General features: G+C 35.5%; 3 protein-coding genes across 7 annotated transcripts; 2 read left to right on the top strand and 1 right to left on the bottom strand.

Annotated features, from left to right (window-relative positions):
- The first annotated feature begins 115 nt into the window (after nucleotides 1–115).
- On the top strand, nucleotides 116–7,871 carry SWN (SET domain-containing protein). Of its 4 annotated transcripts, none has more exons than XM_023669026.2 (17): nucleotides 124–302; nucleotides 692–784; nucleotides 891–1,165; nucleotides 1,353–1,514; nucleotides 1,955–2,039; nucleotides 2,205–2,357; nucleotides 2,821–2,868; nucleotides 2,959–3,030; nucleotides 3,463–4,145; nucleotides 4,526–4,679; nucleotides 4,945–5,159; nucleotides 5,342–5,473; nucleotides 5,961–6,048; nucleotides 6,128–6,175; nucleotides 6,248–6,376; nucleotides 7,209–7,286; nucleotides 7,392–7,871. In XM_023669026.2, exons 1-17 carry the CDS (start codon nucleotides 264–266, stop codon nucleotides 7,581–7,583), a joined length of 2,646 nt encoding a protein of 881 aa, XP_023524794.2. In that variant the 5' UTR covers nucleotides 124–263; the 3' UTR covers nucleotides 7,584–7,871. The 4 variants fall into 4 exon arrangements, 3 of the variants coding, with proteins under 3 accessions (XP_023524794.2, XP_023524793.2, XP_023524795.2); XM_023669025.2 differs by having other exon boundaries at nucleotides 4,939–5,159; XR_015419880.1 differs by lacking the exons at nucleotides 7,209–7,286; nucleotides 7,392–7,871 and having other exon boundaries at nucleotides 116–302; nucleotides 4,939–5,155; nucleotides 6,248–6,341.
- Nucleotides 7,872–9,506: 1,635 nt separating this feature from the next.
- On the bottom strand, nucleotides 9,507–10,891 carry LOC111789364 (bZIP transcription factor 53). The gene has a single exon (XM_023670115.2). It carries the CDS (start codon nucleotides 10,278–10,280, stop codon nucleotides 9,852–9,854), a length of 429 nt encoding a protein of 142 aa, XP_023525883.2. The 5' UTR covers nucleotides 10,281–10,891; the 3' UTR covers nucleotides 9,507–9,851.
- Nucleotides 10,892–12,333: 1,442 nt separating this feature from the next.
- Nucleotides 12,334–26,623, top strand: LOC111788859 (vacuolar protein sorting-associated protein 51 homolog). Of its 2 annotated transcripts, none has more exons than XM_023669416.2 (21): nucleotides 12,334–12,490; nucleotides 15,175–15,468; nucleotides 15,971–16,110; nucleotides 17,630–17,684; nucleotides 17,782–17,889; nucleotides 18,546–18,644; nucleotides 18,783–18,860; nucleotides 20,543–20,620; nucleotides 20,861–21,010; nucleotides 21,561–21,661; nucleotides 21,801–21,868; nucleotides 22,610–22,683; nucleotides 22,869–22,935; nucleotides 23,045–23,160; nucleotides 23,794–24,060; nucleotides 24,258–24,374; nucleotides 24,982–25,053; nucleotides 25,133–25,183; nucleotides 25,312–25,539; nucleotides 25,619–25,795; nucleotides 26,120–26,623. In XM_023669416.2, exons 2-21 carry the CDS (start codon nucleotides 15,286–15,288, stop codon nucleotides 26,237–26,239), a joined length of 2,349 nt encoding a protein of 782 aa, XP_023525184.1. In that variant the 5' UTR covers nucleotides 12,334–12,490; nucleotides 15,175–15,285; the 3' UTR covers nucleotides 26,240–26,623. The 2 variants fall into 2 exon arrangements, with proteins under 2 accessions (XP_023525184.1, XP_086977687.1); XM_087121561.1 differs by lacking the exon at nucleotides 12,334–12,490 and adding an exon at nucleotides 14,330–14,496.
- Nucleotides 26,624–26,964: the final 341 nt, after the last annotated feature.

Below are 26,964 nucleotides of genomic sequence, written 5' to 3'. Positions count from 1 at the left end.
AATAATTTAAGGAGGTTGATGAATTTGAGAAATAGGACAAAAAGGGCATTTAGCATAATTACTGAATAGTTGAAGGACCCAGCGGAAACTTGGAATAAATTTTTTCTTGAATTTGAGTGCACAAAATCGTCCTGGATTCCTATATCTGAGTGGAGCCACGTCACTGTCCTCCGTACGTGTCGGCTTCAGACTCGGCCTCTCTTCTTCTTCTTCTTCTTCCTCAACCTCGATTCAGTTACAGTCCCACTCTCGATGTGCCAACCATGGCGTCCAAGCAAATCGACTCCGACGCCAAATTCACTGTCAGTCTCTTTCTCTTTAACACATCCCCTTCCCTTGCGCTTCTCGATCCTTGCACTTTTTTCTTTCTTTTAATTTCACGATCGTTTAAGCAAGCAATCGGTGATCATTTTGTTTAGTATCCGAATGAAATTTGGTTGTGATTGCAAAATTCGAGGTTCTAGAGATGATACGACGGAAGTTCGTGTGTTTTTGGCTGGTTGATGTATGCGGCACAATCGTAATGGTTTTTGTATTCCTTGTTTTTTCCCGCGAAAATTTGTTGCAATGAAAGAGTTGATTAAATGATCTGATCTAAGCTTTTTATTTGAGAATTTAATTGTTTCATTTGGTTCCTGAGTATATGATCGTACATCTATGTATTTTACCCCATTCTATTGCAATTTCATAGGGAGACAAATCGAATTTTGGTATTGAGTCCTTGACGAATCGGGTAAATTCGCTCAAAAGGCAAATTCAAGCCGAGAGAGTTGTTTCAGTAAAGGTATGTTGCAGAAATTTTGTTTGATTCGAGATTTCTTTTAAACTAGGGCAAGCCTTCTACATCCATGAAAAAGAGAAAAGGCTAAATTCATAGTATGCTTGTGCAGATGAAGCTTGAGAGCAATGCGCTGAGGCTTGCAAGCAACGTTGCTCTGGTTATGTCTGCAACTTCTAGAAATGTTCCGTCATTTGTAGAAGAAAGTAGGAATGGAAAAATGCTTCTCTCAAGAATGGAGCTCCCTCTGTGTAAGTTATCTGGGATTGCTTCCGGTTCTGAAGATAAAGACTACATTAACAATCAGGAGGTAGTATACTCCATCAGTATTAAACTTCCATACGTTGAGAGATTACCTCCTTACACAACGTGGATATTTTTGGACAGGTATACCATTGTTTGAGATACTTTGCTCAATTGTTCTCTCTTAAAATTAGCTTTAGCAGTCTAATAATTTATATTCTTGAAGTTGTCTCTGTTTCACAAGAAGGGAAGATAGATATATAGTAAAGAATATGTACTTTGTTGTGGTGTTTCTATCATATCCATCTCAAATTTGTCTCTCACAGCACAGGAATCAGAGAATGGCTGAGGACCAGTCGGTAGTCGGAAGAAGACGCATTTATTATGACCAGCATGGCAGTGAAGCCTTGATCTGTAGTGACAGTGAGGAAGAACTTGCAGAACCCGAGGATGAAAAACATGAGTTTTCTGAGGGTGAAGACCGTGTTCTACAGTAAGCTTAATTAGATATTGCTTGATGCCTGGTTTATTATGAACTGTATTTCTTGTTCTTCTGCTTAATTTATTCAGCGGTGATTTCTAGATTTTTGTGTGTGTGTGTGTGTGTGTGTGTGTGTGTGTGTGTGTGTGTGTGTATGTGTGTGTGTGCGTGTATTGGTCATTTCATACCTGGAGAAGCACATTTTAGTTCCCAGTATTTTCAACCATTCGGACATGTCTTCCTGTTTCTTTATTATATTCCTAGATTATTGATACACTTCTATTTTGGAGACCAAATGAGATTGACCTGTTGTTTGAGGCTTTCTGTGGGAGGAGGCAATGCATGACTCAAATATATTAGATAAATTGAAGTGGCTTTGCCTGGTTATTTATTACTTTAAAACAGACTCAGAGCTGTTAAAGTCGATTCTTTTTCTTTGTTGCTTTTGCCAGGATTATTATTCAGGAACATGGAGTAGGCGAGGATGTACTTCAAATTTTAAGTCATTCCATTGGCTGTACCACTTCAGAAATCCAGGTAAGGTGGTTAAAAATGGCAACATACACTAGTGCTGAATAGTCATGCATCTATAAGTGTATACATATTTGTATGTTATGTACAAGTTTGAACTGTCAAAAAACTAAATTTCAAGTGTCCATCCTTTTTCTATTGCTTGAGTCACAACTTTTCTGAGATTTTCAGGAGCGGTTTAATGTCCTTGAGGAAAGGAATTGCAAAACGGATTCAAGTTCTAAAGCTTTGGAAGAATTGAAGTCTAGCAAGGGAATATCTTTATACAAGAGCCTCAGTTCGACATTAGATTCTTTTGATAACCTCTTTTGCCGTCGCTGTATGGTAAGCGATTTTTAGTTTTTCCGTTCTCATTCTTATTTGTTTAAGCAATAATGTTTAGAATAGTTTCGAACACTTTTTGCTTTTCATTTTGGTCCTCAGAGTTTTTGAAATTCTATGTTGATTCTTTGAAATTTTAATCCATGTCGTACAGATTTTCCTGTAAGTAGGGCCATTTTTAGTTATCTTAAAATTCAATTGGGCTAGCTTCCGCTGCAAATATAATAGCCACGAACTAAAACCAGGCAATCCTCCTAATAATAAAGAGGAATGACCAATTGAATATCAGCTAAAAACTTAAAGACAAATCGAAGTTTAGATGATTAGATAGTAAGCTGAAAGTGAGTTATAGTTTAGGGACTAAATATCACAGTTTAATCATAATAATTAAAATTTCTAGACGTACACATTTAGTGGTTTCTGATCATTCTTTTGCTCACCCTGTTGTATTGCATCCTACTGACAGCTATTTGATTGCCGTCTACATGGGTGCTCTCAATCGTTAACCTATCCTGTAAGCAACTGTGTCTACGTTCTCATTTCCTTTTGTAGCTTGTGTAATTGTCTTATTATCAACGAGTTTACCGAGAATCTTGTTTCACAGATTGAAAAGCTGCTTTATTGGCCTGAACATGAGGAAGAAAGAAAACCTTGCAGTAACCAATGTTTCCTTAAGGTAAAGTTTCTTCTTGTCTCTTGATGTTTTCTAGCACAAACCACTTAGCACCTCATAAATTTTCCATCCAACTCATACCACTGATATGACCCAGTTGTTTCAGAAATTATCTATAATTGGTGAACAAAAGGAAGGAGTATTCTGCATCATATTGGAGTTTGATATGCTTAATTGTTGTAAGATACACAATGAGACAAATAGTTGATGGCATGCTGAATTTTCTGAGCGCTCGTCTGCTATATTGTTAATAGCATCATCTTTTACTCGTATAGTTTGCTTGGCCTCCTTACATGCATCTATAACTAGCCAAATTCGGCAATATAGTTGTTGTTCTTGAAAAGTTGTTTTCAGGTTCAATGTCCATGTCTGCTTCTTTACATTAAGATACTTGACAGATCCTTAATGTTATTTCCATATATTCATTGCTTGCAGCAAACACATGGGAAAACTCCAGAACGAAGTAACAAGAGACCAAGATCATCCAGACCTGAAGAGTCAAGTGCTCATGTTGATGCTAACATCGTACAGAATGAAAGATGTCTTGCTGAAAAACTGATATCCATTACTCCTGAATCCATTTCTGTGACTGAGACGACCATAGGCTTAAATTCAGATGCTTCTGTAGGAACTGCTATCAGTCCTGAAACTGGGACCAAGCAGAGAGCCGTGGAGCACCAAAATAAGGTTTCAGCGTCAAATGACCCTGAACTAATTTCTAACAATTCTTCAGATTGCAAGAAACAAAAAATGTTGTCAGCCACGGATGTTGTAAATGCCCCTAATGACACCATCCCTGGACTCTGCAATATTACCAGCACCAGATATAAGCATGAGGATATACATGGACTTCCAAAAATTGAACTTCAAAGGAATGATATATCCTTGAGTGAAGCCACCGGACAAGCTAAGGAGAAAGTTCCTCCCTCAGATATTTCTTCATGTGATAATTTGGACACTAGCAGTTATAGCACTGTAGAAGTCAAAGAATTGTCAACATTGAAGTTGTCGGTTGAAGCTGTCAATGAACAAGTTGAAGGAACATGTGAAAGTTCGGAGTGGAAGCTCATGGAAAAAGAATTGTACATGAAGGGAATAGAGATATTTGGAAGAAACAGGTGGGTCCTTAGACTTACTTGTGCTTATGGATACGAGATGGTAGTCAATGCCTTCAGTTGAAAAGGATAAGGGATTAGCTATCCAATAAAATTTGATATTGGTTTTGAGGCTAGGAAGATCCTTTGAGACGCTAATCTCCCTGCGTAACTTTGGGATATATGGATGTATAGCTAGAACTTGATTGGTCAGCTGTTCTCTGCTCATCATGAATTTCACATGAAACAATATGAAATTTTGGGACAAGATCTTGCTTAATTAGAGTCGCATTTATATTTGTTTCTCTAAATGGAACTCAAGTCTATTCTAACAACAGTTGTAGACTAATCGTATTGTTTCCTCGAGACTTTTTTGATTTCTATATGTAAAATTTTGGTTGTAGTTGCCTCATATCTAGAAACTTACTCTCTGGATTGAAGACTTGCATGGAGGTATTCAATTACATGCACAATGGTGGAGCTTCAACTTCCCAAAGATCGAACAGCACGCTAAACTCAAATGCAGATGACAATGGAAAAACTGATATTGACTATAAGGTAAACTGCACATAAATGAAAACAAGAATTAAAACATTTTTTCCCTTGAGATTTTTCTTTTGGAGGGGCGGGGGGTGTATTTGTATTAATGTTTCTCATATTTTAAGAAGTACTAAATTTCTTAACTTTGTTATTTCTGCAATTTTTTGTAATTACACTATTGAAGAACTCAGCTTTATCATTTCATCTTGTTGCTTTGCATCACTGAAAAAACAACAAAATCTAAGCATTTTCCCTCACCTCTTCTTTCTTGTGTTAGGAACAGGACATGCGAACTAGATCACGGCTACTCCGTAAACGAGGAAAGGCACGGAAGCTCAAGTATTCTTGGAAATCTGCTGGTCATCCATCATTTTGGAAAAGGATTGCTGATGGAAAAAATCAATCTTGTAAACAATATGCACCGTGTGGATGCTTGTCTTCATGTGGAAAGCAATGCCCTTGTCTTCATAATGGAACCTGCTGTGAAAAATATTGTGGGTATGATTTTTCTGATGCTTGGTTTTTAGTTCATAATTGCACCCCACCCCCCTCCCCCGTGTTGAACTGTACTTCAATCTATTGTATGCTCTTGCTAGTTAAGCTTTTTTAGTTGCCTGACATTTTCGAGACTTTCTTTCTGGAAAGGCCACAGTTAAACCAGCATTTAAATTTCATTTCAGGTGCTCAAAAAGTTGCAAAAATAGGTTCAGGGGATGTCACTGTGCTAAGAGTCAATGCAGAAGCAGGCAGTGCCCATGTTTTGCCGCGGGACGTGAATGTGACCCTGATGTATGCCGAAATTGTTGGGTCAGGTATTGGGTCTCGAACCACTTTACTTCAACTTCTGATGGATATGCATTTATTCATATATATCGGTGAATATTAATGCAGAAGTTTGCTAGCAACTTCACTGAAGTTCAGCACACTTTTGGTCCATCTTGGTTCACTGGGATTTATTTTGGGGCCACTATATTCCACATGAAAGAGAACACTTTTAGATATATTATTTATAGAGATTTCATTAGTTAATCTTCCAGGGAACGGAATTTCACATTGTTATACTTAGTACATTGATGCCATGGGAAGTTCGAACATTTTCTTAATCTAATATGATCAACCTATCAACCTGTTCACTTATTTCTGCAGGAAACAGGAGTATTTTTAAGCACGAACACACACATAAGTGATTAACGGTCCAAAATTGGTCCGATAGAACTTGTGTTTGACATCTATATTTCATCTGGCTGTAAATAACTTTCTGGTCCCTGACAATGCTGCCTATATGTCCAATTTTCATAGTTGTGGCGACGGTTCACTGGGAGAGCCACCTAGACAGGGAGATGGCCAGTGTGGTAACATGCGGCTCCTCCTAAGGCAACAGCAGAGAGTGAGAAATTTAACGTTTAAATACTTCAATCTATTGGAATTAATTCAAGAATTGTATACATTATTTTCTCAATTTCCAGATTCTCCTGTCCAAGTCTGATGTTGCTGGATGGGGAGCGTTTTTGAAGGTCAGACACTAGCTTTGTATTCTGTTCTTGTGTTCAAATAATATCCTGAACCAGGGGAAAATTTGATTTCAGAACTCCGTCAACAAGAATGATTATCTTGGAGAGTATACAGGGGAATTAATCTCACATCGAGAAGCAGATAAGCGTGGGAAAATTTACGATCGTGCAAACTCTTCTTTCCTTTTTGACTTGAACGATCAGGTAAATGGGCTTCTTTCACGTTTATGCCATATACATATTCTACAGCTTTCTATATATATATGGACGAATTAGTCCAAATCCATACCTAGAAATATCAATATTTGATTAATCTAACTTCATGTAGTTTATTATTTTTTTCTTTTGTTCGATCGTCTCGAGGAAAAAGATCTTTTAGATCTCTTTCCTTTTTTTACAATTTTCGAAGAATAGCGCAATTTTATTTTTCCTATTATTTTTATCCCTAGATAGTATATACCTTTCTTATTTTTATATTATTTGTATATTTATGTTCCGTCACGTTATCTTGAGTCAGGTATACATTGCTTTGGTCTAAGCTTAAAAAAAAAAAAAAAAAAAAAAAAAAAAAAAAAAAAAAAAGCTATTTTGAACACTAATCAATGATGAATGACCTTCCATGGATTCGCCTATATAAGCTGCAGCTAAAGTTGCAAAAATAAGAGCTTGAATACCACTGGTAAATAATCCAAGGAACATAACAGGTATAGAAACTACTGAAGGTATTAAAAAAAAACCAGAACAACAACTACTAATTAATTGGTTAATAAATTTCCAAAAAGTAAAAAATTAAGTGAAAAGTAAAAAATTAAGTGATAAGCGTTTTGTGAAATTTTCTAAGATGTTAATGGGTAAAAGGATTGGAGTTGGTTGAATGTATTTACCGAAATAACTTAATCTTTTTTCGCTCATATAATATATATATATATGTATATATGTATATGTATATTAATTAGGATACTTTGTGAACTGGACCCTGAACTACAAATTCCATTGCAACATTATTCTAAATATCAGAAGTTTTCTATTTCCACAGTATGTTCTAGATGCCTATCGTAAAGGAGACAAGCTAAAGTTTGCAAATCATTCATCAAACCCCAACTGTTACGCGAAGGTAAGCTAAGGCTGGTATCGGGAATCTCCCATGAAACCTGAAATTCTCAGTTCTCGTTGTACTTCTACAAAGGAAATAGCTCATTCTTTTTGCTGGCTTGAACAGGTAATGTTGGTGGCAGGAGATCATAGGGTAGGCATTTTTGCCAAAGAGCATATTGATGCTAGTGAAGAGCTTTTCTATGATTACCGCTATGGACCCGATCAAGCGCCTGCATGGGCTCGAAGACCTGAGGGTTCCAAGAGAGACGATGGATCAGTCTCCCAAGGGAGAGCAAAGAAACACCAATCTCATTGATTTGCCATTGGCAAGGTTTGGATGCATAAACCATGTCTGTGTCCATGCTTGCTACCTATTATGCTTTTAAGAAGTTATAGAAACAACCATAAATGTTAATATGCATAGGATTATTCTAGGATATGATATAAAACGCTAATAAAACGTGAGAAATAATGTTGAACATTATGTAATTGTATACCGATTCGGTATCATTTTATGCAAATCGGGCAAACTGATTTGCACATAGACAAACTAACTTGTATCTTGATGATGCTGGATTGAAATGATTGTTGGTTTGGTTTTTCAGTTTAGGATTTTTGATTATTGGGACCAAATTTGCCTTTCTATTCATTCTTATATTATGAACTTTTGTATATGATTAGTTGTGTTCTTATTACTACTATTAGGTAGCTTATCATTGAAGCTAATCCTGAAAGTTTAGAGCCAATGTTTTATAGATTAGGATAAACTAAGTTACATATTTGATTTCTATTAGTTTTTTTCTTGGCGTAATATTGCATCATGTGGTGAATAGAAAAACAAGCCAAATTGATCAAATGAGTTCATTTTGCTATCTTAGACTTTCAAGGCAGCTAAGGAAATGGAATTGTGAGACCATAAATAAAGAATTGGTGAAGGAGGATCAGGAGTCTCCCTTATAGTTGGTTTTGGCTTTCCTATCCCTAAATTGATTCTTTCACAGTAAAGGGTCAACTAGTTAATTTATTAGTAATTTCTCTCAACCGTTGCAGGTTTTAATTGTCTCCTATCTATATATATAATCAAGCCATTTCACATGTTGAAAACAAGGGAGGTATATATACATATGTATATCCCTTTTAATTTGATTTTAGTTGACAAATCAAGTTGTTTCACATGTGAAAAAGGTGTATGTATATGCGTATATATCTCTTTAACTCGGTCTTAATTGAGAAATCAAGCTATTTCACGAGTCAAAAAGAGAAAAAATGTATTCAATTCAAAATTCAAAACGGACTAGTGGAAAAGGTTTTATTTTATATTAAAAAATAGAGAATATTTTATTTGACTTTGTTTACCTTGCCACTTGTCGATTATTTATTGAGAAAAAATAATTTGGATAGATAACATTCTTAAATTAATAATAAAAAGTAAATATACATATTTATCTAATTAAAACTTATACCAAATGCTTAATGGTAATTATTATTAAAACTCATATTTATCTAATTGAAACACGCAATTCTCTACATCTATGCCATTTGTCAAGAGAAGACTATTTTAGAGAACATGATTATTTTATGAAGAAAAGAAGAAAAGAAGAACAGAATCAGCATGTTGTGGAAGAGGAATAAGACGATTTAACACATTGGATAAGCTAAATTGCCCACGGAACCAAGGGGCAAGCAGGTCAAATTTGTTCAAAGATAAGCAATAGAAAAATTAGCACATGGAGTTTTAAGATTACTTTGACTTGTAGGAAATTAAATAAAGCATTAATTAAAGGAGACCATATTCACAGTATTTCTACCTTTTTCTAATTTCCTACCAACTCCACCCCCTACAAATATCCAGCGGCAAACAACATTGAGAAAGTCCAGAGAGAAGCTTCAAAATAAATCAGAAAGAAGGTTCCAGGAAGAATACCGAGGATAAAATCGAACAAATTCAATGAGGAAAAATCAACCCCATGAATGATTGCATAATGGATTAGTATAAGCCACAGTACTCACCTGGGTTTCTCCAGCATATTCTTTATCATCTGGGATAGCCACGAACCAGAATCAACCACGAGACTTTTTGATTCAACAACTGTAATGCACCAATTCAAAAGGAAAGGCGGCAAATTCCTGACAGTCAAAATCAAATTTGTGATAGAGATATATAATTGGATTGGACACAGATCAGAACTAACAGAAGTTCTAATAGCAACATACAAGAGGCATGTAACGAGCTGCAGAATTAATAGGAAGCAGCAGAACGCTTTGCATTAACAATATTCAATACATAAGACCAAATTCTATGTCAGTGGTATCCACTAACATCTTGCGTTCTGCAAATAGCCAGTGGGAAATCGCTAGAGCAAACATAGAATTTGAATACAGATAATATCAGATTATCATTACCATAAACCAAAAACACATGTAGGTGGTAGACTTTTCTCGACTATTCCACACTTGCAGATACACAACCTCTATTACATGACACGCAAACACCAACACATAGCAGAATACTAAGATCTGCGATAAATTCACAAACGACCACTAGACAAGAGACTCGCAAGTGTGGCTTTAAGAGGGACTTGACTTAACATAGAAACATGTCAGCAGCGGGCAGAACTGGCCGAGAGAACTCCCACGGCTTCAAGAGAGGATCAGGAATTTCAGGGATATCCATAGCAAGTCCGCTAACCTCCTCCACAATTTGAAGGACCGAGTTCAGGGACCGCAGACGATCAGTCAGCTCCATAGCTTGAGCCCTGAGGACATTGTTCATGTTGTCGACCTGGACAAACGCTTGCTCCTTGGCACCAATGCTTTGCAGAAGCTGATTATTCGCAATTTGCAATCGGCTAACCTCGCCCGTGAGATCCTCCACTTGCTTCTGCTTCCTCATCCGAGATCTCCGAGCCGATTCTCTGTTAGATTGCATCCGCTTCCTCTTCCTCTCATCAGGAATGGCAGGTGGCGAACCTCCATTAGAACCCAAGCTGGTTTGCCTTGGAATAGAAGCCATATAATTCTCTCCTTCAAGGACTTCCCGCCAAAATATTACCAAATAATCTTCTCGAGTCAAAAATTATATTAGTTTCTAATCTGATAAAAATCAAATGAATCTTCCGATCGACAACTCAGCTACCGTAAGAAGAGATGAATCAAATTCCACCACGACGAATTAGGCGATTAGTTCATGAGAAGACGTAGAACCAGTACAGAAACACAACCGAAAACGAGTGGAGGATACGAATACGTCGCCTTAGTAAAGATAACGTCATAGAAAGCCTAAAATCATCGAGGTAACCAACAAAACCCTAGGAAAGAAGTACTTAACCCCGAATCGTCAAACCAGAGCAACAGAGAAACACGGAGGACGAGAAATGAACCAAGGAACAGCCAAAGAGATCAAAAAACCACAAAATCGAGAGCGAATCAAGAACTCCGACAAAGATTTCAACAAACAGAATCTCAAAGATTCGAATTGGAAAAGAAACGCAAGAACAAAGAAAGAAAGAAGAAAAGGAAAAAGACTTGAAAAGAGAGAAAAAGAAAAAGGAAAAAGGAGACTTAGCTTAATGGTTGGAAATGGCGACTGCGACCTGCGAGCAAAATGCGAGGCGAAAGAAGGTTAGGCAAGGTATGGAGAGGGGCTTTTATAGGCGAGGAACGTGAAGGGCTCAACTAAATAATTCGGATATTTTAATGACATTTTTTTAATTAAAAAATGAGAAAAACGTAATTTTAAGGCATCCCGTCGGTGTCATAGCTGGCATGGGATATGACGACAGCATGGAAGTAACTGTCGCTTACTGTCCACTTGTCTTTTTTTTTTTTCTTTTTTCTTTTTTTTTTCCATAATTTTATTAAATAAAATAGTTAAAAATTATATATTTTTTTTACAATAATCTTTGTAATTATTTATCCCTAAACTCTAATGGTTGCATTTATTTAACCTATGATTTTATTAGCATGTAAAATTAATTTATTTCAATTTTAAAAATTATATTTAAAAGCCTCCGCTCACAAAACACCTCATACATACACAATTTTAAAAATACAATGAATACTGTTGAATGATGAAAGTCTCACATCGACTAACTTAGACAATGATCATGAATTTATAATCAAATAATATTATCTCCATTAGTACGAGGCTTTCAAAGCCGAAGCCCAAAACAAAGTTATAGGAACTTATACTCAAAGTGGATAATATTATAATACTAAATTAATATTAATAAATAAATAAAATAAATAAAAGGCATGCCTGTGCTACACCCAAGAGACAGCCAATTGCTTTTGCGTCTATACACGTGTGGAGGGGCTTCTTGACTTTTCATTTTTTTTTTCTTTTTTTTTTTTTAAATATTCGTAATTAATTACGCTATATTAATAAAAATATTCATAAAATTTGTATCTTATCGTAGAAAATACTCTTAAATTTTAAAAAATTTATTTATTTTTTGTGGGAGAGAAGACCATGATCTCTTAATTTTTAATAACATTTTAAAAATATTTTTTAATTTTAAAATGGTTTATCGACCTCTTAAAAAAAATAAAAAATATTTTAATTGTTGTCGGGTTAAAAAAACATTCATCAAATTTTAAAAGTAGTATTAATATTTTTTTTTTCTAAAAAAGTAAATTTTTTTTACTGTCAATATCTACAAAATGTTTTAATCTTACTCGATGATATTAACCGTAAAAAAAATATTTTTAAAATTTTTAATTTATTTGAAGGGTATCGATGAAATTTCTGAAATTTTGATATTTTTTAAAAAAATATTAATAGTTTGAGTATTTTTTATTTTATTTTTTTTAAGAGATATTTTTATTAATTTAGTTACGACTTATTTTAAATTGATATTCTTAAAAAATGAAATTTATTTAAAGAATATATACACACAGAAAATGTGACAATTATTTCAACCATAAATAAAAAATGTTGACTGAATCTCTATATATTCTTAAAAAAAAAAACTGGATCCGAACAAATAATTATATATTTTATTTGATTGGATAAAATTAATTACTTTCAAATTGCCGGAAATTATCAGCCGAACCGAACCGATTTGACCAATCGAACCGAAGGAATCCGGTTTGGGCTAACCGGCCATGACTTTTTCTTCGTCTCTCCCTCCAACATGCTTGTTCTGTACTCGCTCTCTTCTCTCCCATGTCTCACTGGATCTGATGCTGCTCTCTCCTTCCGGTGATCGCCGTGGAAGCCAGGTAAGAATCTTGAAACAGACGATTGTTTATGGTTTTGAATTTACTTATCACGATTTCCCGTTTTAAGACTGTTTTTGCGCGAAGTGAGGGGGAAGAAAAGGAGTTTTGATTTTGAAATGGTATACAGATGAGAAGATTTTAGATGCCGAGATTGAGTTGTTACATTGGATGCTATATGGAAATGCGTTCTTAATCGCCATTGAATAGTTTTTGATATTTGTTGAGTTATCTTCTGCCTCTATGAATAATCTAGATTGTATCAGAATATGATTGCTGAAGGTCTAGTGATTGTTGTCTCCTTGATGCGAACAGGAAGAATTGAAGCTGTTTTAGATAGAACAAATGTTTATAATTCTTCCCCTTTGGAGTTTTATTGGCAGATCTCTTGTTAGGGAAATTCTAGCTTATATAACCTCCTCCAACATTGAACAGCCATCACCACTTCTCAATTACGAAAATGACTCCAAAAATCAATCCCATGTTTAATGAGCAAGTTGTAAACTCCGACCTGTAAAAAATAATTTGGGATCTTAGTCTTCTATAAGGAGGAGAATAAAGAAATATAGGGGATCACACAAAACATGGAAATCGTTCGATAGAAAAGGATCGACGGACACATCTGTTGTCTCCCTGTCTGGGAAAGGACAATGGAAACCAGAAATAATCAAGGAAGAGTTACCTGAGGAAGGAAAAACAAGGTGGTACAGGCAAGGAAACATAAGACATCCTCAATAGAACCAAAAGTAAGTATTCAAGCCATCCTCAATAGAACATATCTGTTGGAAGGTCTTGTATTCTACTTTTGTCTTTGTTTGTCCGAATTCTAATGTGTTTGGAATGTTATTTGAGAGTGGGATTGGGGAAAAAATGGTTCTTAGTTATGGAAGTGAAAATAAAAGATTTCTCGGAGGTGACTATTCAGTTTAAGAGGCTTTAGGACTTCGTTATCACCGTTGAGTTGTTCCCACAAATTGTCGTAGTTAATAGTTTTTTCTGTTAGAATCCTAGTCCTATAATCATTAATTCCAGAGGTTGTTTGTAATGGTCAGTGACAAGTAAGGTGCCGAATCTGCTTAATTATGCCTATTCACCTTCATTGAATTTTGTATCCCGGAATACATTTTGAATTCTTCAGCGCTTTGGTTTTGCATAAGAAAAGTGGGGGCTTTATTTTATTTTCCCTCCATTCATCTCATCTTTCTTTCTTATGGCTTCAAAGACTTTTATGTAGCCAGCTATCCCACATTCTGAAGTTCATTATGACAATTGGACCATGCTGATGGAAAATTTCTTGAGATCTGGGGGAATTTGGTTTTAGAATCAATCATGGATGTAATCCTTTCAGATGCATAGAATTTAGAGTTGCTGAAGTTAAAGGATTTGGAGGAAAAAAATACTTTATGTATATTCTGGAAACTGTTTGTTAGGAAAGAAACTTTCAAACAGTTGGGGATTTTGTGGAAAAATTCTTAGTGAAGAAACTCAAAGCAGTTTTAGAGCAAGAAGACAGCAACTTCAAGATTTCTTCTTTGAAGTGTGTGTGAAAAAAGAAAATTCAAGGAAGGGAATCTTTCAAATGCTTACTTTAGGAAATTGAAGTTATTTATTCGGTGGAGTGTTGTAAATTATTTTTAAGTAGCCCATTTAGCTTTAATTTAACTACAAAGCTTTAAGCTATTCATTACTATATAACTGGCTCAGGGAAAGGGAGAGATGAATAGAAAACGCAAATATGATAAGTAGTAATCTTCTTCGACTCTACTGGTTTACCGTATGTTTCTATGGATAACGCAAATATGATAAGCTATTCATTTCTGTAGCAGCTGATTGAACAGCCTTTTTCCTGGTGGCTGATTTATCCCATCAAAATCGTAGTAAGTTTATATCTACAATACATCTTGTCTACATTGGCAAAAATGGAAAGATCATTGTATGGAAAAGATAAACACAATAGATTAAGGAGATCATATCATGCTGAAATACATGCAATGAGGCATTATGTTATGGTGAGTTTGTAATACTTTTTTTAGCAGTATTTTTTTATTAAAATAGTCTTCTGCATGGCTAACTCTTATAGAGATCCATGCTAGGTAGTGCTTTTGATGTATCATTCAAAAGGGCTGATCAAGATGTATGTTAGGAGAGTCCAAGATATAGATTGAAGTATTAAATGAAAACGCCTTTTGTCTGTTGAGAATGTGAAAGAACTCATTTGAATTTTTCTTAAACGATATAAATATTTTTTATGACTTATTCTAATGATCCACATCGCATCTGGCAAACTAAAGAAGGTGCAGTTCATCACTCTTAAGTTACTGTGTCAAATCTATTATGTTATCTCGTTAATATGTAACAATCACGATTGCTTCATTTCTCAAGAGCAGAAGCTGAGTGCTTGGTGTGTGCCTCCAGATAGCTGTAAAATGAAACTGAATAACAGGATTTATAGGGAGGTTTGAGGGGTAGCTCGGTTTAAAATGTTGTTATGGTAATTGTGGGATTGATTTTTTTTTTGTATGCCCTTGTACATTTTTTTATTTTCCTCAATGGAAGCTCAATTTCTTACTAAAATAAAAATGTCCTTATGGTAATTGTGAGTTTATTCTTTTTTTTTTTTTTTTCCCTATAAAACCTTTGTTTCTTACTAAAAAAACTGAATAATACCATGCCATTTGTGAATGCAGCAGGATAGGCTTAAAATATAAACAGAAGATAACTGCCAGAGCCAGGATCTTCTATCCGGAATAATAGACGTTAATTGGAAGAGCTTACAAGGAGGAAGCAGGACAAAAGAAATGGAGATTGAAGATGTTCCAATGGATGAAAAAGCTAAGAGGATGAGGGATCTGCTTTCTAGCTTCTACTCCCCTGATGCCTCAATGTCTGGCTCATCCACCGGTTCGTCTAATAGATATGCTTCTCCTTTAGAAACCATCAACACCACCTCATTTAATCCCGATCAATATATGAGCATTCTGGTACGTCCTAGGCCCCATCTCATTTTTTACTTCCTTTCATTTGTAATTACTCTGTTAAGGATATTTGTGCAAATTTCAGTTTTCTTTAAGAAGTATTTTATTAATATTATTAAGCTTTACTGTGAAATACCCAACAAATTCCTCATTCTCCTATCACCAACAGTGGGTATATGCACTAAAGGTCGGCTCAAAGAATAGAAGATTCTGATCATTATAACACAGAATACACCAAGTAAAATAGTGGGGTTCAACATGAAATTATCACAACTATCAGAAAAATATGTTGCCAATGATTTATTCTTCATCCAAACTATCAGCTATGATTCTTTTATTATTTAGTTTGTGGACTTGTTGAAGTCCCATTTCTAGTGAAGATATTGAAAGGGAGTTCAAGGAATTCTTGTATCACTATAACTTGATATATGTCTGTAGTTTGAACTTCATTGTTGGTTGTAAAATCCAGATTTTTTATTCATTTATTCTAATGTGCCATGCAATGTAGGTGCAAAAGGCGAATTTGGAGGGGCTTCTCCAAAGACATGTTGAAATGGCTGCCGAAATAAAGAATCTTGACACTGATCTTCAAATGTTGGTTTATGAAAATTACAATAAATTCATCAGTGCAACTGATACAATTAAAAGGTTGATAATTTTTTCTTCCCCCACGATTATGAAGCTGATTGCCAATTGCCATATGTGATACGTGAATGTTAAGTTTGTGAAATTGCGACAAATTTATGTAGTTAGTTTATGAATAAAGTTAGGCTTATGATACGAGGTGCCAAGTGACAGAAATTTAAAGTTGTGTACAACAACAGGTTGGATAAGTCCCTCCTAGGTGATTTGATGAGCTTGGAAATCTCTGTTTGAGCCCTCACATCTCAATAACCTCCCATTTCCTTAACATTCTCTCGTAATTATGACACTAACTGATAACCAATAAACTTCTCCCTCCGAGATTCTTACTTGACTCTCCAACATACTCTAACCAGCCTATATGGCTAACATACATTCCTCACACTGTCTGCTACTCAATTATCATATTGTTCTCACTTCTCCAGACAACGAATACGGAATTTAATTTTTCAAGATACTCCTTGGTGGCCATAATGGCTTAATTGTCCAAACCTGTAGAAAAAGAATGCTTTGGCCACAATGATTTTACTACGTCCTCTGAAGGCATTCGTTTGTTTGAGAGTAGTTGCAATGACTTTTCCTAGAGTCTCTGCAAGGTACTCATTCAGCTATTTTCCAACAGAGGCTTGATTCTCTCTCTTTTCTTCTCTGGATTTTTTCTATTTGCATAAAATTTTGGCTCAATGGCAGCATCTCCTCCTTCCCAGGTTTTTTTTTTTCTTGATTAGACAAGGGTTATGAATCCTCTTGCTAACCTTTTGGAACCCCCAATTTCTGTGAGTGAAGCTGTTCGAAACGAATCATATTTTCCTCCATGCACAACTTTTCAGCTGAAAAAGGCAATTCTTCAACAGCTTCACTTAGAAGATACAAATAACTATAAGTTCAAGTCTATCCTTGGCTTGTCGTCTTTGATTAGGTTCCATTGAACCTTCATCATTGAGCACTCTGTCATGTCCTTTGAAATGTGATGTTCCTTCTTCTGTCCCTAGTTTTTCCAACCATGCAAAATCCAGTTTAAATCATGTCTGATGGAAACACTAAAATTTTATTGACCCAACCTCAAAATTAGTTTACTTATCCCCCAATTTAGCTTCACCTTAACTTGAAAAAATCATGAGCACTAGAGATCTGTGAAGATCTTCACCCAATTTGACTGAACTGGAGCTAGTAAAACTAGATTTCTAGTCTTATCCCATATTCTCCCCTCGTCTTACCACCATTTTACTTTATTCTGGTCTCCTTATGATGCCCAAATCTGGGTAACAAACTTCTTCGTCCTGATTACCAACCTGGTTATGCCTTAACCAAGAGGTGAATGTCCCCAACCCCACTTGTTGAACTAAAAAAGGACCTTCCTCCTAGTTAGGAATCTAACAGACTCTAATTAACCTAGATATCTCTCAGTTTACTTTATCCGATTTTATTTTTTATCTTTTTCCCTCTTAATGCCTATTGCTTTTCCATATTTGATGAAGTAGATTCATATTCTTTACTTAATACACATGTAATTCTGTTTTGCCAGGATGAATAATAATATCGTGGGGATGGAGACAAACATGGAACAACTCCTTGAGAAAGTATAGGATGTTCTTATTTAAATGGATGAATTCAGAATCTTTACGTTTCTTAAGCAATATATGAAGGGATTACCATTCATATTGCAAATTGTTGCAGATACTGTCCGTGCAGTCTAGAAGTGATGGAGTCAATACTTCTCTCTTTGAAAAAAGAGAGCACATTGAGAAATTGCATAGAACACGGAACCTTCTCCGTAAAGTTCAGGTACTAAAAGTGTAGGACATTTGGTGGTGAATTCTAGTGGCTCTGGGTTTTTCCAGATATTTGGATGAATTAATAGTTATTCTTATTCTTTTATAGTACTTTTAGTAGTTCCTATGCCTGTTATGTTCCTTGGATTGCTTACAAGTGGTATTCAAGCTCTTATTTTTGAAACTTTAGCTGTGGCCTATATAGGCAAATCCATTGAGGCTCATCATTGGTTAGTTTTTAAAATAGTTTCTTTCTTTCTTTCTTTCTTTTTTTTTTTTTTTTTTTTTTTTTTTTTTTTAGCGTAGACCAAGACATTGTATACATGACTCGAGAGAATCCACTAAGGGAACATAAATATTTGACTCTTAAGTTAAAAAGTAAGATGCCATTCAACGTTGGTGCCTCTCCTTGGCTTATTAAGAAATTAAGCAAACGAAGAAAACAGGCTTGCAAAACCCGTACTATTTTCTAGTCAATTGTACTGGTGTTGTGGTGCTTTTAGAAGTTAATGTAGATGTACGTTACTATTGAACAGAATGTGATAGTTTATTTTATTTTATTGTCAGCTGTTTTTGTACTATTATTTTCTTATATTCTTATGTGAGTTTTGGCATGTGGCTGTACGAGCTTCTCTTATTCTTTCTTCTCTGGAAATGATTCATGAACAGTTCATATATGATCTACCTGCTAGACTTGGAAAGTGCATCAAAATAGAAGCCTATGCTGATGCAGTTAGATTCTATACCGGAGCCATGCCAATATTTAAGGTGCCTTTTTGGCCTTTGCTCCATCCCAAAAAATGGGGTGCATAAATCATAATGCAGGATTCCAACTTTTGTATGGGACTTTAGTTCTTCCGTTATCTCGGTATAAGTCCAAAATAATCATTGTTATATGTTTGGTAGGCATATGGAGACTCATCATTCCAAGATTGCAAGCGAGCGTCAGAAGAAGCAATATCAATAGTTTTGAAAAAATTGCAGGTATATTTACATTACATTTTATTCGTGGGCTTCTGGCTAAATGCTAGTGATTCTATCATTCAATAATGGAGGCCTATGTGTTACCTTTTTCCCTTGTCTTGGAAACATTCCTCAGTTATTCTATCATTCCTGAATTGCATACACGCTATAAGAGAGGAAATGGAGAGAGTATGGACACTTCAATCCCCCAGTTTTTTTTCTCAGTTAAGTCCCTGTTCTTTCACGATAACTGGCACAAGATTTTGTTTGAACAAAGAAATGTATACAGCTCTTTGGAAAGAGAAGGAACCCGAAAAGGTGATTCTCCCCAAGACTGTGCCTTGAAGGAGCTAATACGACTGACAATTTTTTTTTAAAAAAAAGGCCCTAACTTCTTCATCCTTTACTCAACCTGGTGTATCATTTGAAGAGGGTTGAGTGCTCTCATAGCATGAAGTGCTCGAACTGCCTCCATCCAAGCTTCAATTCCTCCTGGATGTGGTTGTTTGCTAGAATGAATTTGGTCTAGGTGCTTTTCAGACATTTGTTTGGAAGGAAAGGCAATCGTTTACTGATGAGTGCAGTAAAATTAGTGTTATGGTGTCTAGTGGGATTGTTCAACAATAGGAAAAGTGAAGTCCTTGATTTTGAAAATATGCACCGTTCATCCTGATATTTTATTGATTTTGTTCAAGGAAACTTGAATTTCATTGATAAACTAATTTACTAAAAAGGGAGGAAGAGGCCCCTCCCAATCGCCACTTGGAATACAGAAGAACATTTCTACCTGGCCAAAAGGGTATTGAGGCTATACTCAGAAAAAGGATGCATGCATCTATACCACTACAGCACCAAAAAAGAATAGAATTTGAAAATGAGTCAAAGGATTCAATGGCGCCAGCGTAGGTGCAGTTGTCCCTCTCCGGCCATAATTTCCATAAGAAAACTCTGTGCATCCAAAGAACCTCATTTTCTTTTTTGAAAGAGTGCCCCCACGAGAATATATGAACGGAGGTCCTTTTAATAGGGAGGGCTATGCTACAATTGAAGACTCCCAGAAAGGACCAGCATTTGTAAGTGAAGGGACAGCAAATGTATATGGCTTTGCAACTCATTCTCTCCGTAGCACATGCTTTGCCAATATGGTGAAATGGAAATGTAGGGGCTTCTTGATGTTCACTTTCAGAATTCTGTTGTAATTGTTCTCGCTTTGTAGTTAAGTTAAACTGGGGTGTTTTAGACTCTTGCAAGACGATGCATATTCTTGTTTGTAACTTCTCACTAAATCAATGAAACTTTTTTTTCCTTAAAAAATTTGATTGATTTCTAAAAGAGTTATCAACCCAGAGCTTCTGACTGGACTAGTTTATTTGCAAACTACTCAGGCAAGATGATAATAGAAAAGGCATACTGTGCTGCCCCTGGACATTCCAAATTGTAACTTAATGAGGCAATTGGACTTGGATTCTCTCAATGCGTGCAATGACATGTTTTATTTAGTTGGCTTGTACTACAACGATGCATTTTTTCAAGGAAAAAATTAAGTATTCGTATGTAATGAATTATCCAGAATTTGAGGGTCACTTTAGCTACTATATTCTTACAATATCATGTACCTTAGCGTTTATAATATTGCTAAATCGCTTGGATGTGCTTTTTACTGGTCAAAATAGTCTATATATGATTGAGCGATGTGCATTCAGGAAAAGCTATTCTCAGATTCAGAATCCATACAGACGAGAGCGGAAGCTGCTGTGCTTCTTAAGCAGCTAGATTTCCCGGTTTGTACTTCAGTATTTCTTATCTGCAATAAAACAGTATTGTACACAACATGCAATTCAATTAATGAGTGGAAATTTTCTCAAGGACGTATGTTGATTTATCAAAAACTGATATCTTGTTCTTTAACATCTATTATGGCCATCTTGTAGCACTTGTGGCAAGTGAAACATTTTGAAAATCGTATACTCATCAATTTTCTAAATATGCAGTAATATGAAGGTTTGGCAATATATTGACAGGTGGACAGTTTAAAGGCAAAGTTGCTTGAAAAGTTGGAACAATCGACATTGGATCTTCAGCTTAATGCTGATGATTTGAGTAGTGGGTTGTTAATTGCCTCACCAAAAGAGAGAAATGATTCTGAGTCAGCTTATGGTGCTTCACATGAGGTAAGCTAACTTCTAGTTGTCGCAGGTAACTGTGTAGTATATTTTATTTTTATGAAGCCATCCACCAAAAGGCTGAATTGAAGGACCGGTGGATTAAGCGTCAGACAACAAAGTAGAGAAATATTACCCTCTATTCAATTCAATAAGTATCTATATATTGTAGCTCCTCTGGTTCATTGGTTGTCGGGAAGTATACATTATCTTCCCTTATTTTGTTTAATTTATTTTTTGGTTTATTAGATGTTTTCATATTAAAATGAATAAATATTTTAAATTAAATTGAAAAATAAAAACTGAAATAAATAGTAAGTAGAAACATGAGTTTTTTGCTTTGGTATCTAACATTGTAGAGTAATGGACTTCTCATTTTGTTTGTGCACTGGCCAGCACCTGATTATAACAAGCTCTCTATTTCTTAAATACATACTTCGTTATTCATATCTATTGCAGACATTTCGTTCTTTCTAGAATATTAAAAAAATGCAATCACTTCTGGATGCAGTTAACTGTAAGACTATTGACGGCATTTCTCTTATTTTTTCTTCATTAGGCATCTGTTCGGGAGTTTGCAGAGGCAGTCCGAGCTTATCGTGTAATATTTGCAGATTCAGATATGCAACTGATAAAACTTGCTCAGGATTTGGTTACCAAGTACTTGATCTTCCTTGGTTTTTGTTCTTTTAACCATGTTAAAATAGAAGTTCAATTATTACTGGTTGATGTACCTACAATTTGGCTGCAAGGATCGATTTAGTCATGAAGGTTTTTTTTCCTTATTTTTCTTATTCAGGCATTTTGATGCTGCTGAGCAATTTATCAAGAAACAGATTTTTGCAGCAGATCTTCTCCGTGTGTTTGGTAAGTTATATGAGTTAGTGTTTTACTCCTATCCTCTATGATACTTAAACTTTTCCAGAGATGAACTTTTCATTGTATATGAAAAGAAAAGAAAAGATAAAGCTCAAGGATACAGTTTCCATACAGGGGAGAAAAAGGGTAAAATAAAAACATAGGGATATAACTGCATCTCAATGAAGACAAATGCCATTAAAATCATAACTATCAAACAACGAAAAAGAAAAATTAATCTTGGCCAAATCAAAACATTCCCTCCAAGTTATGAACTTCTGCGAAAGTCTGGTAATTATTATGATAACTTTAACGGATCAACCCAAATGAAATGAGGTTTGGAGCATAAAACTCTTGAGATTGTTATCTTCAACGTATCCATTTGTTTATATTTCTTTAGCTTTATTGATTTGTACTCTTTTCTGAAATGTTGTTCTAGAAACACCATGTTTTGATAATTTGCACTCACGTGCAATTACCTGTAGGAAGTTATAAGCCTTTTTCTCCATTAGGCGCTGGCTTCACTTTTTTACTTTTGTTGATCTTCACTTCAGTATCTTAGATTTGCTAGTTTGATTTGGTTTTCAAAATATCCGGCCATTTTTTAATGAGAATCTTCCCCCTAGTGAGGATTTTCTTTATAAAACGGGACTACTGTTGGCATTTGTCATGTTTGGACACTAAACTACATCAAACTTTTGTGGAAAAATTATAGCTGGAAATTCTTAAAACTGTTTTAATTTGTTGCAGGGATTATATGGACAGATGTGCTTTTACTTGGAGAAGTATTGAATGACGCATGTCTTCATGATTATTCCTTGAAGGTCTTATTTTCTTTAATGTTTTCACTTGCAATAATTTTGATCCACTTTTTCATTTTGTTGGCCTCTTCCCGTACAAAAATAATTGCACTTCCCCTATTATTTAGCACAAGGATAGATGTCCGAATAAGGGAAGGAGGAAGTTTAATTTTGAACTTGACTTTGAACTTTTCTTATGTAATATTCAGGCTGCCCAGGTTGCTGTCAAACAGTACGTCACATGTACATTCTCTCGTCTCCTGCAAAACATCTCAGGTCTCCTACAGTCTTCAAGATTTTTTTTTTTTTTTTTTTTTTTTTCAGAAAACACATCTGTGTCCTTTGGGCTCTAAAAGTTTGAGTTAAATTACATTTGCATTGACAGATGCACTCACACGAGTTCATACTAGGAAAAAGGAGGACGTTCAAGAGTACTCCTTGCAGCTGGCACTGGAGGCCGGCAAGAAGGCAGTGCTGCAGGGCAGCATGGATGTTTTGCTAGTAATATATGAAAACTGCTTGAACTCTGTTACTCTTTTCTTGAACAAGTCACTGATGATTTTTTTTCATATTTATTTATTTATTTCATCATTTTTTAAGTAGGAGTATGAATTTTGTTGGCATTGCTAGGAAAACTAAACCGTATCTACTAATTGTATGAAAACTCATTGAACTTTGATTATCTTTTCTTGTAGAAACTATCAATGATCTTATATATCACTTTTGAAGTTCTAGTCTGAATTTTATTGGCATTATGTGAAAACTGGGGGCCTATTACATTTATTCTCTTATCTTGAAGAAATTACCCATGATCTTATTTATCATTTTTGAAGTACTAGTATGAAGTTACAATCCTATCTTTCTGAAGTTACTAGTATGAAGTTACAACCTTTCTTGAACAGGATCTATTGTATAGGTTGTTCATCTGTATTCTCCATCTCTAAAGTACTAGTATGAAGTTTGTAGGTATCATGTGAAAACCATCCCACATCCTACAAGTAGTACAGGTCTTTGAGTTTATTGAATTTGGTTTGGTATCTTTCGTTTCAGTTGAGCTATTAATTGCATTGGCAGTTCTTAACTATCATTCATTTACTTGACAGTTTTTAACTATCATTCATTTACTCGTTTCAGGACTTCCGCCTGCTTCTTGAAAATCAATCGGGCCTAATCATTAACCAGAGGGACTCAATTGTTGATTGGGTTCAAGAAGGATTTCAGGACTTCTTCAGGGCACTTGTTGATCGTTTCATGGTGCTATCAGGAAAAAATAATTCTTATAGTCAAAGTCAAGTTTTGACTGAGGCAACCCAAGCGGATAAAGTTGTTGCTGGGCTTGTGTTGGTGCTTGCTCAAATTTCAATATTTATCGAACAAACTGCCATCCATAGAATCACGGAGGCAAGGCATCATTCTAATTCTTTTAATTCATTCTCTAGCAATTTGAAGTAGCATGATAAGTTTTGAATCCTATTCTCAAGAAAGTTTTTAAAGCTCACTAAAGAACGAGACTTTATGCATGTTATTAGGTGTTTTTGTACCTGTGCATTCTATGAATTCTCATGGAAATTCTCAAATTTATATCGTATTCGTTTCAGGAAATAGCGGCTTCTTTTTCTGGTGGTGGCGTTCGAGGTTATGAATACGGTCCCGCCTTTGTGCCAGCAGAAATTTGCCGAATGTTTAGAGCTGCTGGTGAAAAGTTTCTACACCTTGTATGGCTCAGATTTCTGTCATTCCTATTACGCTGCTAAGAAATATTTCAAGCTTGCATTGCATGCTAGTTATAATGGAACAAATTGGATGAGTATTATAGTAACAGTAGTATTAACAATCCAGAATTTCTCATTGTATAATGTCTAGGGCATTATTTCATTTGCCTCTGTTTTTCTTTGAGTTCTTGTTACTGCAAAATCTCATGGATGGTAGACCCACTTTTGGAGGATTCGTTCCCTGTTCCTGCAGCTGAGAAGCTGTTTTATTCTGTGGCGCGCTTGCTTCCCCCCCTTGGCTTTGTTTTCGCTCCGCTTAGAATCTTGGTTTTTGATGTAGTTGCAATTTTCCTTTTCATACTCTTTAAGCATGTTGCTGATTGTTTTTGCCTTGAACAGGTACAAGGTCGGTGTGTTAATGTTATGTTTGGGTTAACTTGCTCACTTAGACCAAACTTTTCCATATATTATAACCGTATCTAGATTTTGTTTAGAAGAATCTTATTGCAACGTGTTTAGCTGCAATTAAGTATAAGAATTATAATTGCAACCTTCTATTAGTGCATTCACTTGGTGAATCACGGTTACTAACTTTTTGTCATCTCTCCAGTATATAAACATGAGAAGCCAGAGGATATCAGTTCTTTTAACAAAGAGGTTTAGAACGCCAAATTGGGTTAAGGTGAGTTTTACACTATTTTATTACTTTTACTATTACTAAATTCTCTTACTTTTCTTTTCTTTTCTTATCTTCTCCACAGCACAAGGAGCCCAGAGAAGTTCACATGTTTGTCGATTTATTCCTTCAAGAGGTTAGTGCTATTGTTTTCATGTTACTGTTATGCTGTTATGTTATGAACAAATGAACAGGCGACTTTAGAAGCCTACAAATTGAGTGTAGCTCTTAACCTTTTTTTTTTTTTTTTTGTTCCTGCATCAGTTGGAGGCAGTGGGAAGTGAAGTTAGACAGATTTTACTACAAGGAACTCGTAAGCATCGTCGGACTAACAGCAATGGAAGCACCACTTCATCACGGAGCGGTCCGCTCCGAGAGGAAAAGTTGAATAAAACAAATGCACAAAGGGCTCGGAGCCAGCTGTTGGAATCCCATCTAGCAAAGTTATTTAAGCAAAAGATAGAGATTTTTACTAGAGTCGAGTTTACTCAGGTACCATGGCAAATTCCTTTCTTGAGCAATTCCTGATTCCAAAATCAGACAGCTTTTAAACTTTTGCTTGTAATTGCAGGGATCTGTTGTAACAACTGCAGTGAAACTTTCCCTTAAAACTTTGCAAGAATTCGTCCGACTCCAGACTTATAACCGAAGCGGGTTCCAGCAAATTCAGTTGGATATGCAGTTCCTGAGGACTCCTCTGAAGGAAATTGCAGATGATGAAGCAGCTATTGACTTTTTGCTTGATGAGGTAACTTGGAAAACTTTGCTAGACATTCTACACTTGGAGTTCCTTTTCCTATTCTCAGTTAACTTCCCTGATTTGCACTTGATTACTATTTTCAGTCACTTTTGAGCTATGAACCACAGATACTATTTTAGGCAGAGTTTCCCTGTCAGACACGTGTGTCACGGATAAGTCTGGACACGCTCTGGGCACACGTCTATTTAGAACTTGACATATTGTTGTGTCTGTGTCCTTGTCCTGTATCTGTATCCCTGCTTCATAGCTTTTTAGTTTTTGTAGTTTCAATTTTTACAAGAAATAACCACCCAAAAATCTGTTCTTGTGCAGGTGATAGTCGCAGCGTCCGAGCGTTGTCTCGACCCCATTCCTTTGGAGCCTCCCATCTTAGACAAACTCATACAAGCAAAACTGGCAAAGGCAAGAGATCAGAATTCAATATCACCATGAACGTTCATACCAAAATGGAGAAGTTGGTCTTTTTCCATAGACTTGAAAATGGAAAATTCTTAACTGTGCTTCGTTCTCGATTTTCGAGCCACCGATTCATTCTTGTAAGTAGGTAAATGGTTGTTTTTGGTGAATACACATTTAGAATGTGGTGTTCTCACCATGGCTGCCATGCTTGCACTGGCATTATGAGCAGCAGATGATCACAAATTTCACTAGCATAGCATAGCAGGAATGTCAAATTTGATTTGCTCCATTGTGGGGGGCTGAGGTTTTCGTATAGTCGGCTTAAAATGATGTTCTCTGCTGTTGCATTGCATCCATCTTGTTTGAACCTGGATGCACCCCTTTTATTATTTTGAACACAATGTGTGTTGAGAATTATTGGGAGTGAGTCACATTGGCTAATTTAGGAAATGATCTTAGGGAATGATCATGGGGGTTTATAAGTGAGGCATACTATCTCCATTGGTATGAGGCCTATTGGATAAGCTCAAAGTAAAGCCACGAGAGCTTATACTCAAAGTGGACAATATTATACCATTTGTAGAAAGTCGTGATTCCTCACCTTTCAACTTTCAACATTTGATTTTGATTTTGATTTTTTTTTTTTTCCCACTCCCTTAAACATAGATAAGTTTTTCAAAACTTTAAACTTTATATGCATTTGATATATTTATCACATATGTATATTACAAGATTCATAAGAAATTAAATTCACAAAA

Source organism: Cucurbita pepo, chromosome 2 (genome assembly GCF_057944985.1).
Source record: "Cucurbita pepo subsp. pepo isolate OVF chromosome 2, ASM5794498v1, whole genome shotgun sequence".
In the NCBI taxonomy this organism is placed as follows: Eukaryota; Viridiplantae; Streptophyta; class Magnoliopsida; order Cucurbitales; family Cucurbitaceae; genus Cucurbita; species Cucurbita pepo.
The sequence above is the reverse complement of the archived record's forward strand: the minus strand, read 5'-3'. Positions and strand labels throughout refer to the sequence as shown.